The following is a 13,017-nucleotide window of genomic DNA, read 5'->3' as shown; positions in this document are numbered from 1 at the left end:
CCATTCACAGCTACACACACCATGGTAGTGACATACTTTTGAAGATCCTCTTTGTTTCCTGTGTAGCATCAAGCAGGTCAATCCAGACAGTCACACTTTCTGTGGGTACCTCCTTAGGAGCAGCTATTTCCTTCAGGATGTCCTCAGGCATCTTACGATGCCATACAATGACCTCCTTGTCAGATGCATCCACGTGTTCCTCAGTATTTATCTGCACGTTAGGGAAGGCCGTCTTGAGCAGGTAAAACATCTTGCTGTTGGACAGCATGTCGCGGCTGGTCATCTTGTCCTCGGCACCCTCCCGCGTCTTCCCCTTGGACTTCTCGTGGAGGTCGTTGCTCTCGCGGACCCACCTCACCTCATCGCTGCCCGCTTGGCCACCAGCACCACCACAGCCAGCACGGCCAGCATCTTGGCGCAAGTCCACAGCGCTCCCATCAGCTGTGCCATGCCTGCCAGCTCACTGCCCATGTGGAAGAGGCTGAAGTGGCCGGCCAAGAAGCCCGAGTAGAGGTGGTAGAGCATCTTGAGCCCCTGCCAGACATTCTACAGGACACTAAGAAAAATGACCAAGAGACTCTAGCCCTGTGGGCTGAAGACAGATGCCCCAACTTTACAAAGGAATATTAGGTGACTGTCCAGGCTACCAGCTGTCTCTGTCTATTCTGCAAGACTCCTGAAAGTTGCTTACATCCTTCTCCCATTTCTCAGGTAATATTATATCCTTCTGAGGTCTTTGATGTAGTTGAAGCTAGATAGTTACAATTTTCCTTAGTTATGACAAAAGATAAGTTGGATATAAAACCTTAGACTCACAAATATAAGATAGATAGGATATCTTCTTTAATTTTGCCAAATAAACTAGTTATTATAGATAGACTAGATATTATAACTATAATTCTTGCTTGATAATTGTTTTGTTATCTGTAATTTTACTATGCAAAAGTTAAAACCTTCCTTTTAGAAAAAAAGAAAAGGGGAAGTGCTGTGGGATGTTCTGTATGTTACATGTGTTGCTTGATTGGGTAATAAATAAAACACTCATTGGCCAGTAGCCAGGCAGGAAGTATAGGCGGGACAAAGAGAAGATAATTGGGGGAAGTGGAAGACTGAGGCGCCACCATGACAAGCAAGATGTAAGGTACCGGTAAGCCATGAGCCACGTGGCAACTTATAGATTAATAGAAATGGGTTAATTTAAGATAGAAGAAGTAGATAACAAGAAGCTTGCCATGGCCATACAGTTTATAAGTAATATAAGTGTCTGTGTGTTTATTTTATAAATGGGCTGTCGAACTGCCGGGGCTTGGTGGGACCCAGAGAGAAAACTCTCCAGCTACACTTGGTCACAAAGCAAATCTCAACAGATAAAAAAAATCAGAATAACCTCCTGTAGTCTATAAGAGTACCATGGTTTAAAGTTAGATTTCAACAACAACAAAAATTACAGAAAGCCTACAATCTCATGGAAACTGAATAATGCTCAACTGAATCGCCAATGGGTCAAGGAAGAAATAAAGAAATTAAGACTTCCTAGATTTCAATGAAAATGAATGTACTACATATCCAAACTTATGGGACACTATGAAAGCAGTGCTAAGAGGAACATTCATAGCACTAAATGCCCACATAAAGAAGTTGGAGAAATCTCACACTAGTGACTTAACAGCACACCTGAAAACTGTAGAACAAGAAGAAACAAAGTCACCCAGGAAGCATAGACACCAGGAAATAATCAAATTGAGAGCTGAAATCAATAAAATAGAAACAAAGAGAACAATACAAAGAATCAATGAAACGAATAGTTGGTTCTTTGAGAAAATCAACAAGATAGACAAGCACTTATCCAGACTAACCAAAAGGCAGAGAGGGAGCTTTCAAATTAATAAATAAGAAATGAAAAGGGAGATATAACAACTGACAATGAGGAAATCCAGAGAATCATCAGGTCATACTTCAAACACCTGTACTCCACAAAATTGGAAAATCTAAAAGAAATGAACAATTTTCTGGATAGGTACCACATAGCAAAGTTAATCAAAACCAGATAAACTATTTAAATAGACCAATAACCCCTAAGGAAATAGAATCAGTCATTAAAAGTCTCCCAACAATAAAAAGCCCAGGACCAGATGGTTTCAGCACAGAATTCTACCAGATCTTCAAAAATGAGTTAATACCAATACTCTTTAAATTGTTCCACACAATATAAACAGAAGGAATGTTGCCAAACTCCTTTTATTAGGCTACAGTTGCTCTGATTCCCAAGCCAAACAAAGGTGCAACAAAGAAAGAGAATTACAGACCAATCTCCCTCATGAATATTGATGCAAAAATACTCAATAAAATATTGGCCAACAGACTCCAAGAACACATCAAAAACACTATCCACCATGATCAAGTAGGCTTCATCCCAGAGATGCAAGAATGGCTCAACATACAAAAGTCTGTCAATGTAAGACACCATATAAACAAACTGAAAGAAAAAAAAACACATGATCATTTCATTAGATGCTGAAAAAGCCTTTGACAAAATGCAACACCCCTTCATGATAAAGGCCTTGGAGAGATCAGGAATACAGGGAACATACCTAAACATAATAAAGGCAATTTATAGAAGCCAACAGCCAACATCAAAGTAAATGGAGAGAAACTCAAAGCGATTCCACTAAAATCAGGAACAAGACAAGGCTGTCTGCTCTCCCCATATTTATTCAATATAGTACTTGAAGTTCTAGCTAGAGCAAGAAAGACAAGAAAAGGAGATTAAGGGGATACAAACTGGAAAGGAAGGAGTCAAACTTTCACTGTTTGCAGATGATATGATAGTATATATAAGTGACCCCAAAAATTCAAGCAAGGAACTCCTAGAGCTGATAAACTCCTTCAGTTATATGGCAGGATACAAGATTAACTAAAAAAAAAATTAGTAGCCCTCCTATATATACATGATAAACAGGTTGAGAAAGAAATCAGAGAAGCATCACCCTTTGCAACAGCTACAAATAATATAAAATACCTTGGGGTAACTCTAACTAAGCAAGTGAAAGACCTGTATGACAAGAATTTTAAGTCTTTGAAGAAAGAAATTAATGAAGATATCAGAAAATGAAAAGATCTCCCATGCTCATGGATAGGCAAGATTAGCACAGTAAAAATGGCAATCTTACCAAAAGCAATCTACAGATTCAATGCAGTCCCCATCAAAATCCCAACACAATTCTTCACAGACCTTGAAAGAACAATACTCAAATTCATTTGGAAAAACGAAAAACCCAGGATAGATAAAATAATCCTGTACAACAAAGCCACCTCCTAGGCATCACCATCCCTGACATGAAGCTCTACTATAGAGGTATAGTGTAGCATGAATCTTAAAAGGTCTCATTAATAAAATCAAACCTGGTACCAGTTATTGGGGTGAATGCTGGAAGATCAGAGAAACAGAACAAGCCACAGCTACCTCACCTCACCAATTCCTCAGCTGATCCTGTTTCCTCAGACTGGAAGCCTCTGTGTCCTCATCTGAATGAATCTCAGTTGAACTGCTGCTAAAAGCCTAAAAGCTTAACCAGGCTCTAGTTCCTGGTCCTCATATTTTGAATACCTTCTGCTTCCTGCCATCACTTCCTGGGATTAAAGGCATGTGTCACCATAGCTGGCTATTTCCAGTGTGGCTTTGAACTCAGAGATCCAGACTGATCCCTGCCTTTGTAATGCTAGGATTAAAGGTGTGTGCCACAATTTTCTGGCCTCTATATCTAGTGGCTGTTCTGTTCTCTGACCCCAGATACATTTTTAGGGTGCACAATATTTTGGGGAACATAATCAAGATCGATTATTGAATCTACTTTTAAAAGACAATTACTAGTTTTAAATACTTTACATTGGATTGGATTTTTGTATATTGTATACAAATTACATATATTGAGATTGATATTGTTAGAAAATGCTATATATGTATTCCTAATCTTGTTCAAGATATTGTACTTATACAGTTCATTTAACAATGTAATACATTTTGCTAATCTGTGAATGTTATTATTACCAACTATTAGGATATAAAGAAATGAAAGTTAGTAGTTAGACATTACAATCAAACTTGTAGCAGTCATATTAGGTATGCTTTCAAGGTCTAGCAGAGATATATTAGAAAAACAGGTCATCTTCAAACCTTTCAGAGATCTACAGAATGTGACATTTAAAATGTTTTAATAACTTTAAAAAAATTTTTTATAACTATGAGACATGTTGGCTCCTGGCAGCACCAATCTACTTCAGAGAAAATATGGGCATTGTAGAAACTGCATATTGAATTAACTTTCATTGTGGCAAAAGTTAGCCACTGGACAACAAAGTGTCCTTGATTCAACTGCTGACAAACAGGACAAAATGGACAGATGGGACATGAAACAAAGGACTACAGATCCTTGTCAAGACAAGTGTGGTTGTGGCTTTAGCAACAGGCATCCTGTGAGGCCAGGACAATATGGCACCATCGCTGAAGTGGGATTGCAATCCAGAGAAGGTACAGTGCCCCTTCCTTTGAAGGAAGCTGAACAGGCAGTGGACTGATGGCTTCTGATGTGCAGTGGAACAGCAGCTGAAACAGTTATTTTTGAAAGAGTAACTAGGCTAAGAGAGTTTAACCTCTCAATGGTAGACTGGCATTTAATAAAAGAGATGAAGCCACCCACAAGCTGAGAAAAATGAGATGTGGAGAGGAACAGGATGCTGAGATGAAGCCACCCACAAGCCAAGAAGAATGGACAGCTGAATTCCAAAAACACAAACAATTTCCAGAATTTAAATCCTGAATCATGGACAGGACACTGGTGGAATTCAGGTGTTTCTGGTACATGGACTACTCTCACTGAATGTGAAGTTGAACTGTAGGCCTTGTGTACATCCTACTTCACAGATGAGTCTGTCAGATATGCTAAGCCTATAGGCTAAAGATGATGCCCCAACGTTGTGGAGAAATCTCGGGTGACTGTCCAGGCAGCTGGCTGTTTCTGTCAACTCAAATTTTTTTGGAAGCTGCTTGCATGCACTTCCTGTTTTACTAGGTAATATTATTTCCTTCTTGGGTCTCTGAGGGAGTTGAAGGTTAGATAGTTATGGTTATAGTTAGTTGAAAATTAGGTAGTTATAGTTATAGTGAGTTGAAGATTAGATAGTTATATTTATAGTTAAAAATTAGGTAGTTATAGTTATAGTGTTCCTTGTTAAGAAATTCAAAAAAGAAACTCACTAAAGAGGTGTAAGTGTATAAATTTGAAAGACATTATAAGATAGTTCTCTGTTAGTAATATAAGTTAGGATAAAAAGTGAATCAGGTACATTTTAGACTTACCAAAATAGGATAGATAATGGAAAATTTTCTCTGCGTTTGTGAAATGCAAATGGATTAGACATTGTTGAGTTACTTATTGCTTGTATATATTGTATATAGTTATTGTACTTATTGTATATAGTTTTTCTTATATTAGTTACAACTTTTTTCTTTTTATTAGAATAAAAGGGAGAAATGTGGTGATATTTTAATTGTGCTGAAATGTGATTTTATTTGTATGTTAATAAAGTTTGCCTGGAGATCAGAGGTCACATAGTGACGTCACAAAGCGAGCCATAAGCAGAATCAGATGGTGGTAGCACATGCTCTTAATCCAATCACATGGCAGGCAGAGTCTCTGTGTGGTTATGGACACAGCCAAGTGTGGTGACACGAACCTTTAATCCCAGTACCTACCATAGAGACCTGAAGGTTTGTATAGACTGGCAGTGATGAGGAAATCATGTGGCTGGGCTTAGAGCCAATGAGAAGGCAGAACAGAAAGGCAATAAAAACAGAAGTTAGCCGGGCGGTGGTGGCGCACGCCTTTAATCCCAGCACTCGGGAGGCAGAGCCAGGCGGATCTCTGTGAGTTCGAGGCCAGCCTGGTCTCCAAAGCGAGTTCCAGGAAAGGCGCAAAGCTACACAGAGAAACCCTGTCTCGAAAAACCAAAAAAAAAAAAAAAACAAAACAAAACAAAAAAAAAAACAGAAGTCAGACAGAAGAAGCTCTCTCTGGGGAAGCTACTGCTGATGGTAAGCTAAAGCTAGTCGTGGCTATTGCTCTGATCTCTTTGGCTATTACCTCTGTATTTGGCTCTGCATGTCTTATTTAATATGACTGTTTAGAAATTCATCTACAGTATAGTAATAAAAACAGCTTGGTATTGGCATAAAAACTGATATATGGACCAATGGAATCGAATTGAAGACCCTGACATCAACCCATACATCTATGAACACCTGATTTTTGACAAAGAAGCCAAAAGTACACAATGGAAAAAAGAAACCATCTTCCACAAATGCTGCTGGCATAACTGGATGTCACATAACTGGATGTCAACATGTAGATGATTGCATATCTATATGTAGAAGATAGATCCATATCTATCACCATGCACAAAACGCAAGTCCAAGTGGATCAAAGACCTCAACATAAATCCAGTTACACTGAACCTAATAGAAAAGAAAGCAGGAAATAGTCTTGAACCATTGGCACAGGAGACCACTTCCTAAACATAACACCAGTAGCACAGACACTGAGAATAACAATTAATAAATGGAACCTCCTGAAACTTAGAAGCTTCTGTAAGTCAAAGGACATAGTAAATGTGACAAAATGACAGCCTACAGAATAGGAAAAGATTTTCACCAACTCCACATCTGATAGAGGGCTGATCTACAAAATATATAAAGAATTCACAAAACTAGACATCAAAGTAACTAACAATCCAACTTAAAAAAAGGGGGGGGGGCTACAGAGCTAAACAGAGAATTCTCAAAGGAAGAATTTCAAATGGCTGAAAGACATTTAAGGAAATGCTCAGCATCCTTAATTATCAGGGAGATGCAAATCAAAACAACTCAGAGATACCATCTTACACCTGTCAGAATGGCTAAGATCAAAAACACTGAAGACAGCTTATGTTGGAAAGGATGTGGAGCAAGGGGAACACTCCTCCACTGTTGGTGGGAGTGCAAACTGGTATAGCCACTTTGGAAATCAGTATGGTGGTTTCTCAGAAAATTGGGAATCAATCTTCCTCAAGACCCAGCTATACCACTCTTGGGCATATATCCAAGGAATGATCAATAATACCACAAGAACACATGCTCAACTATGTTCATAGCAGCATTATTTGTTATAGCCAGAACCTGGAAACAACCTAGATTCCCTTCAACTGAAGAATGGATAAAGAAAATGTGGCACATATACACAATGGAGTACTACTCAGCAGAGAAAAACAATGACATCATGAGGTTTGCATGCAAATGGATGGAACTAGAAAATATCATCCTGACTGAGGTAACTCAGACTCAGATAACAAACATGGTATGTACCCACTCATAAGTGGATACTAGATATAAAGCAAAGGGTAATCAGGCAACAACCCACAACTCCAGAGAAGCTAACTATCAGGGAAGAACCAAAGAGGGATGCATGGCCTGCCCTGGGAATGGGAAATAGATGAGATTTCCATGACTAAACTGGGGATGAGGGGTGGGCAATGGAGGGTAGAGGATCGGGGATGAGAACATAAGGGAATGGTATGGTTGAGCTGTAACAGGGATGGAGGGGGAAAGCAATGAAAGAGGTAACGTGATAGAGGGAGATATCATGGGGATGAAGAGAAACCCAGTGCTAGGGAAGTTGCCACGAATCCCGAAGGATGATCCCAGCTTGGACTACTAGCAATTTTGGAGAGGTTGCCTGAACTGAACTGGCTTGCCCCAGAGATCAGACCAGCGAATACCCTAACTATCTTCACAGAACTTTTCTCCAGTGACTGATGATGGAAGTAGATGCAGAGATCCATAGCCAATCACTAGACAGAGCTCCAGGAATCCAATCAAAGAGAGAGAAGAGGGATTCTATGAGCAAGTACATCAGGATCATGATAGGGAAACGTGCAGGCATGACCAAACCAAACTAGAGAGAACTCATGAAAGTTGGATCAATGGCTGTGGAGCCTACATGGGACTGGACTAGGCCCTCTGCATGGCGAGACAGTTGTGTAGCTTGATCTGCTTGGGAGGCCTCCTGGCGGTAAAATCAGAATCCATCCCTGGTGCATGAATGGGCTTTTTGGAGCCCACTACCTATGATAGGACACCTTGTGCAGCGTTGAGGCAGAGGGAAGGGCTTGGACTTGCCTCTACTGGATCTACCTCTGGGATGGTTTGGGAGGGAGATCCTGGGGGCGGGGCGGCGTTTGGAATAGGGGGAATCTGTGATTGGTGTGCAAAGTGAATGAAAAATTTTTCTTAATAAAAAAAGGGGGAAAAACCAAACAGGTATCTTATGGTCGTCTGTAGGAAGACCAGCTTTGACCTCCCACCTTTTGAAGGGTTCTTAGTTGGAGGAGAGAGGAATTAAGAAATGGCAGAAATAGAGACCTAGACAATGAGAAGAAAGACAGAAACACAGGATAGCTTTGGGAGGGTCTGGGTCAATACCCAACAGCCTTGTCCTTTATTCAAAAGGGCTTTTTATAATATGCCAAGGGGAGAGGCAAAAGACCTCCCCCTTGCAAGATCAAAGCACATCATGCAGCCAAGTGCAGACTCTTCCAAACACCTGGTAAACACACCTGTGGCCAAGTCATCTCCTTACACAGCCCTGCTGTGTAAAGCAAGCTCAGATTCTCTGACCCTGAGTAATTTGGGCTCCCACAGTATCTAAAAATAAATAAATAAATAAATAAATAAATAAATAAATAAATAAATAAATAAATAAATAATAGATAAATAAAAATGGGAAAAAGCCAAAGAAAAAGCACAAGAAACATACAAGATGCTGAGACACACATATCTGCAAACATAGAACATAAATGAAAACAAAATCAGGAACTGAATATATAAGCAAAATATCTGTAAAAACAAAATAAAACCAACTCAGACAAAGCATTATGAGACAAAAAAAAGTCCAAAAATATCTGGAGTTTGTTTTGTACTGGCCATCTACTGCTGAGCTTGGGGCCTGCCTTTAAGTAAGTATGGTTTATATGCCCAGTGAGAGACTGTTGAAGAAACTAATTATTCCTTTTCAAGTAGTTATCAACTGACAATATCTTCTAGGTTAGGGATGGAGAGTATGTCTATTTCCCCTCTCATCACTGGGTCCTCTTCTAGCTTAGACCTGTGCAGGCACTGCGCATGCTGCCACAGTCTCTGTGAGTTCCCTGTACATCAGTCCTGTTGTGTCTAGAAGGGCGTTTCCTTGGTGTCCTCCATCCCTACTGCTCTTACAATCTTTCTGCCTCCTCTAGCATAGACTTCTCTGGGCCCTGAGAAAAGGATTGATGTTAAGACACTGGCATATTTCCAGGTATGGGTTATTATGAATAAAGCTGGTATAAACCTATTTATTTTAGACACAGGGGCTTGCTATGTAGTCCAGGATGGCCCTGAACTCAACATCATTCTTTGTTAGCTGCCTCAGGTGCTGGGTTTACAAGTGTATTCCAAGAGGCCAGGTATGTGCATATATTTCTGTATTAATATGAATTTTCACTTTTCTGAGATATATAGGTTGTTCACATATTTCTCTTTCCTCTCTCCCTCCCTCCCTTCCTCCCTCCCTCCCTCCCTCCCTCCTTCCCTCCCTCCCTCCCTCCTTCCTTTCTTCCTTCCTTCCTTCCTTCCTGTCTTTCTTTTTGAGGTAGGTTTTCACTGTATAGCAGAGGCTGGTCTAGACCTCAATATGTAGGCCAAGATGGCTTTGATCTCACAGAGATCTCTTGCCTCTGCCTCTCAAGTGCCGAGATTAAACGTGTGTACTTTTTTTTTTTTTTTTTTTGGTTTTTTTGAGACTGAGTTTCTCTGTGTAGCTTTGCGCCTTTCCTGGAACTCACTCTGTAGCCCAGGCTGGCCTCAAACTCACAGAGATCCACCTGGCTCTGCCTCCTGAGTGCTGGGATTAAAGGTGCGCGCCATCACCACCCGGTAACGGTGTGTACTTTTATGCCTAGTCATTCATACTTTATTTTTTAAATTTAATTAATAATTTTTTTGAGACAGGGTCTCACCATATAGCTCTGGCTGTTCTGGAACTCATTGTGTAGATCAAGTTGGCCTTGAACTCACAGAGATCCTCTTCTGCCTCTGCTGGGATTAAAGATGTACACCGACTGGAGGAAGCACCAAGACATGCCTGGTAGGGGGCGGCAGAAGCAAGCATGTGCTGGAGAGATGGGCGAGAAAGAGAAGCTTAGTGGATTGTGTGCTATGAAGAGAGGCAGAACTGGAGAAGCGATGGCAGTGAGGAACAGCCTGAGGTGACAGCCCTGCCCAGCCACCTGAGACTACCATCCAAGCCCAGCTTCAGGGCTTTGAGTTGGCCCACACTACTTCTTCCCTGGAACTGTGAAGGGGCCCGACCTGTGGATACATAGTTGCAGGATCTTCATGACTGAGGCAACAGCAGGATATCTGAGAGTCTCTATGAGGGTCCAGTGTTGATGTTGTAGCAGAAGTCAGAAATAAGCGAACTAGCGTAACGACTCATCGCAATGACCATTCATAAGTAACGTTGTTTGGGTAAAAGGGTATGTTGTGTGACACACCATAACTTCCAATGCCACTACAACAAAAATGTGATGGAGATTTGGGAAAGACAGAGGCCCCGAATGGGACCTTTCCTTCCTTTCTTTTCTTTTCTAATTTTTATTTATTTATTTATTTTTATTTACTTTTGTGGGGGAGGCGACAAGGGTGAAGGGTGGATATGGAGGGACTAGGACATCAGTGGGATTGGGTGCATGATGTGAAATACACAATGATCCAATAGAAAATTATGTTGTTAGTTTAAATAAAGTACAACCTTGTGCCTGGAAAAAAAAAGAATGTGAAAAGCACAACCTACAGGATGGAGATATGTTTTGATGCCATTTATATGAAGAGATACATACACAACTCCATAAATCCACAGCAAGCAAACCAATAGGCAAAATATTAGAATAAAAATTCTCTGAAGACACAGATAGGCCAAAGAGCACCTAAAATAATGTCCACTTTCACTGCTTGTTAAGAAAATACCCATCAAATCTGCCACTTCACACTCACTGGGTTGCTGTGAATAATAAAGTTTCAAAATTACACCTTTTGGCAGCTATTTGGAAAACAAGGGATCACACAGATATGAAATAGTGTATTAATGTGAAATTTGTGTAGCAGTTGCTCAAAAAAGAAAGACAGAAAGGAAGATACTATCATTTGACTCAGAAACCCAAGTCCTGGGGATATAGACAGAGGAAGTAAAAAAAGCTATGAACTAACATGTCCACATATGTTCATATATATAGCTTAGAGGAGTCACAGGAAGAAATAACACAAATATCCATCTATGAGTAATAAGTGCAATGTGCTATTAACACATGAAAATGAAGTCTGCTGCAAAGAAAGGAGAAAGTATTGAAACAAGATGAACTTAGATCAATGTCCAAGATTTTATGCAAGTGCAAGGCAGAAATTGAAAGCCACATATACTGAGTCAGTTTAGATGATCCATTCATCATAGGCAAATCTATAAATGCAGAATCACTAACAACTACTACAGATGGTGTGGAGAGGTGGCGTGTTTTTTTTTTTTTTTTTCTTTTCATTGTAATGGAATGCTTTCCAACTAGAAGGAGCTGGTAGTTGCAGTGTTTTGTAATCATGTGATGTACCACCGTAAGTTAAACATGGTTACAGCCCTGAGATATCACTTTACATTCAGTGGTCTTTGTGAACTGGATCTTACAAATTTAAAAGGTACAAACTAGATAAAATAGTCTGTCAAAAGAAAGCACCAACATCAGAGGACTCAGATGCCAGGATATTAAATACTGTTACTCAGTTGCAGTAATGAAGAACTCAGGGTAGTAGACTGCTAGCAAAGGACAATGGAAGATCAGTGGAGTAGAATCCATGCCCACAACAAAACCCAAACATCTATAGTCAGCTCGTTTTTACTGAGTCCCAAGGAAATCCAATGGAAAATTGTCTTTTGAATGAACTACACAATGCCAATGCAGATCATGTTGACAGGATCCTAGGTAAATACCAATCCTTAACCCCTTTGGTGAAAAGTAACTTGAACTTACACTCAAAGCCTTACTCTTCCATACACCCACTCTTTCCCACCACATACCTCTCCATACACCACTCAGTGCTTCTGAAATTAACTCCTGTATTTATCATTTTAAAATAAACACTATGGCCAGATCAATTTTAATCCACTAGATACACAGAAAATCTAGCCATACTATGTGAATTTATGATGCCAATTTTCACACTGCCGTGATACTTGGTTATTTTCTACCTGATTAGAATTTTTTCGAATCTTACCTGCCCTTTGTATTGTTTTTCTCCTCAGCTACACTTTTTAAAGAACAAAGGGAATGTGTTCCAGTTAGCAAATTCCCTTTATTTTTATCAGTATCTATATGGTGCATCCCAATCATAATAAATACTAAATACTAAAACTGTTTTTCAAATGCTATTGACTTTAAACCATCTCCGACAAACATTTCAGTGTTCAATTAACCACAAAATGCTGAAGCAATAAAATAAATTAATATTAATATTTTACCTGCTTTTGTTTAGTCAGGTAATAATCAATGAAGTCCCGAGGGTTGTCAACATTCAATGATTCCTGATGATCTTTTATTTTCTCCAAAAGATAATTTCTGATATAATCAATATTTTTCAATACCGTGTGATGACTTCCTGGACAATAGTCAATTAGTGAAGGGAAATTATTGCAGACCTACAAAATCAGAACAAGAATTTTGTGTTAAGGTGAGTTGTTTTACTTTTAATCGTGTGTGTGGTGTGTGCATGCGTGCATAACTGTGTGTGCCATCTATGTGTGGGTGCCTTGGAGGCCAAAGCTATCAGATCCCCTGAAGCTAGTAGTTTTGAGCCACCTAACATGAATGCTGAAAATTGGACTCAGGTTCTTTGGAAGATCAATGCAC

The 13,017-nt window shown here is 39.8% G+C and overlaps 1 protein-coding gene across 3 annotated transcripts in view; it reads right to left on the bottom strand.

Annotated features, from left to right (window-relative positions):
- The window catches only part of LOC128094919 (cytochrome P450 2C25-like), a 66,075-nt gene that overhangs the window by 40,221 nt on the left and 12,837 nt on the right, over positions 1-13,017 (bottom strand). For 2 of the 3 annotated variants that reach the window (XM_052713521.1, XM_052713522.1), the window contains one exon: positions 12,630-12,806. The exons of the other annotated variant lie outside the window; for it this stretch is intronic. In XM_052713521.1, coding sequence (XP_052569481.1) covers positions 12,630-12,806 — 177 coding nt within the window. The remainder of the gene's footprint in view (positions 1-12,629; positions 12,807-13,017) is intronic. 3 annotated transcript variants of the gene reach the window in all.

Source organism: Peromyscus californicus, unplaced genomic scaffold (assembly GCF_007827085.1).
Source record: "Peromyscus californicus insignis strain IS unplaced genomic scaffold, ASM782708v3 Scaffold_4__1_contigs__length_199733344, whole genome shotgun sequence".
Lineage (NCBI taxonomy): Eukaryota > Metazoa > Chordata > Mammalia > Rodentia > Cricetidae > Peromyscus > Peromyscus californicus.
Note: the sequence above shows the minus strand (reverse complement) of the source record. Positions and strands in the feature narration are given on the sequence as shown.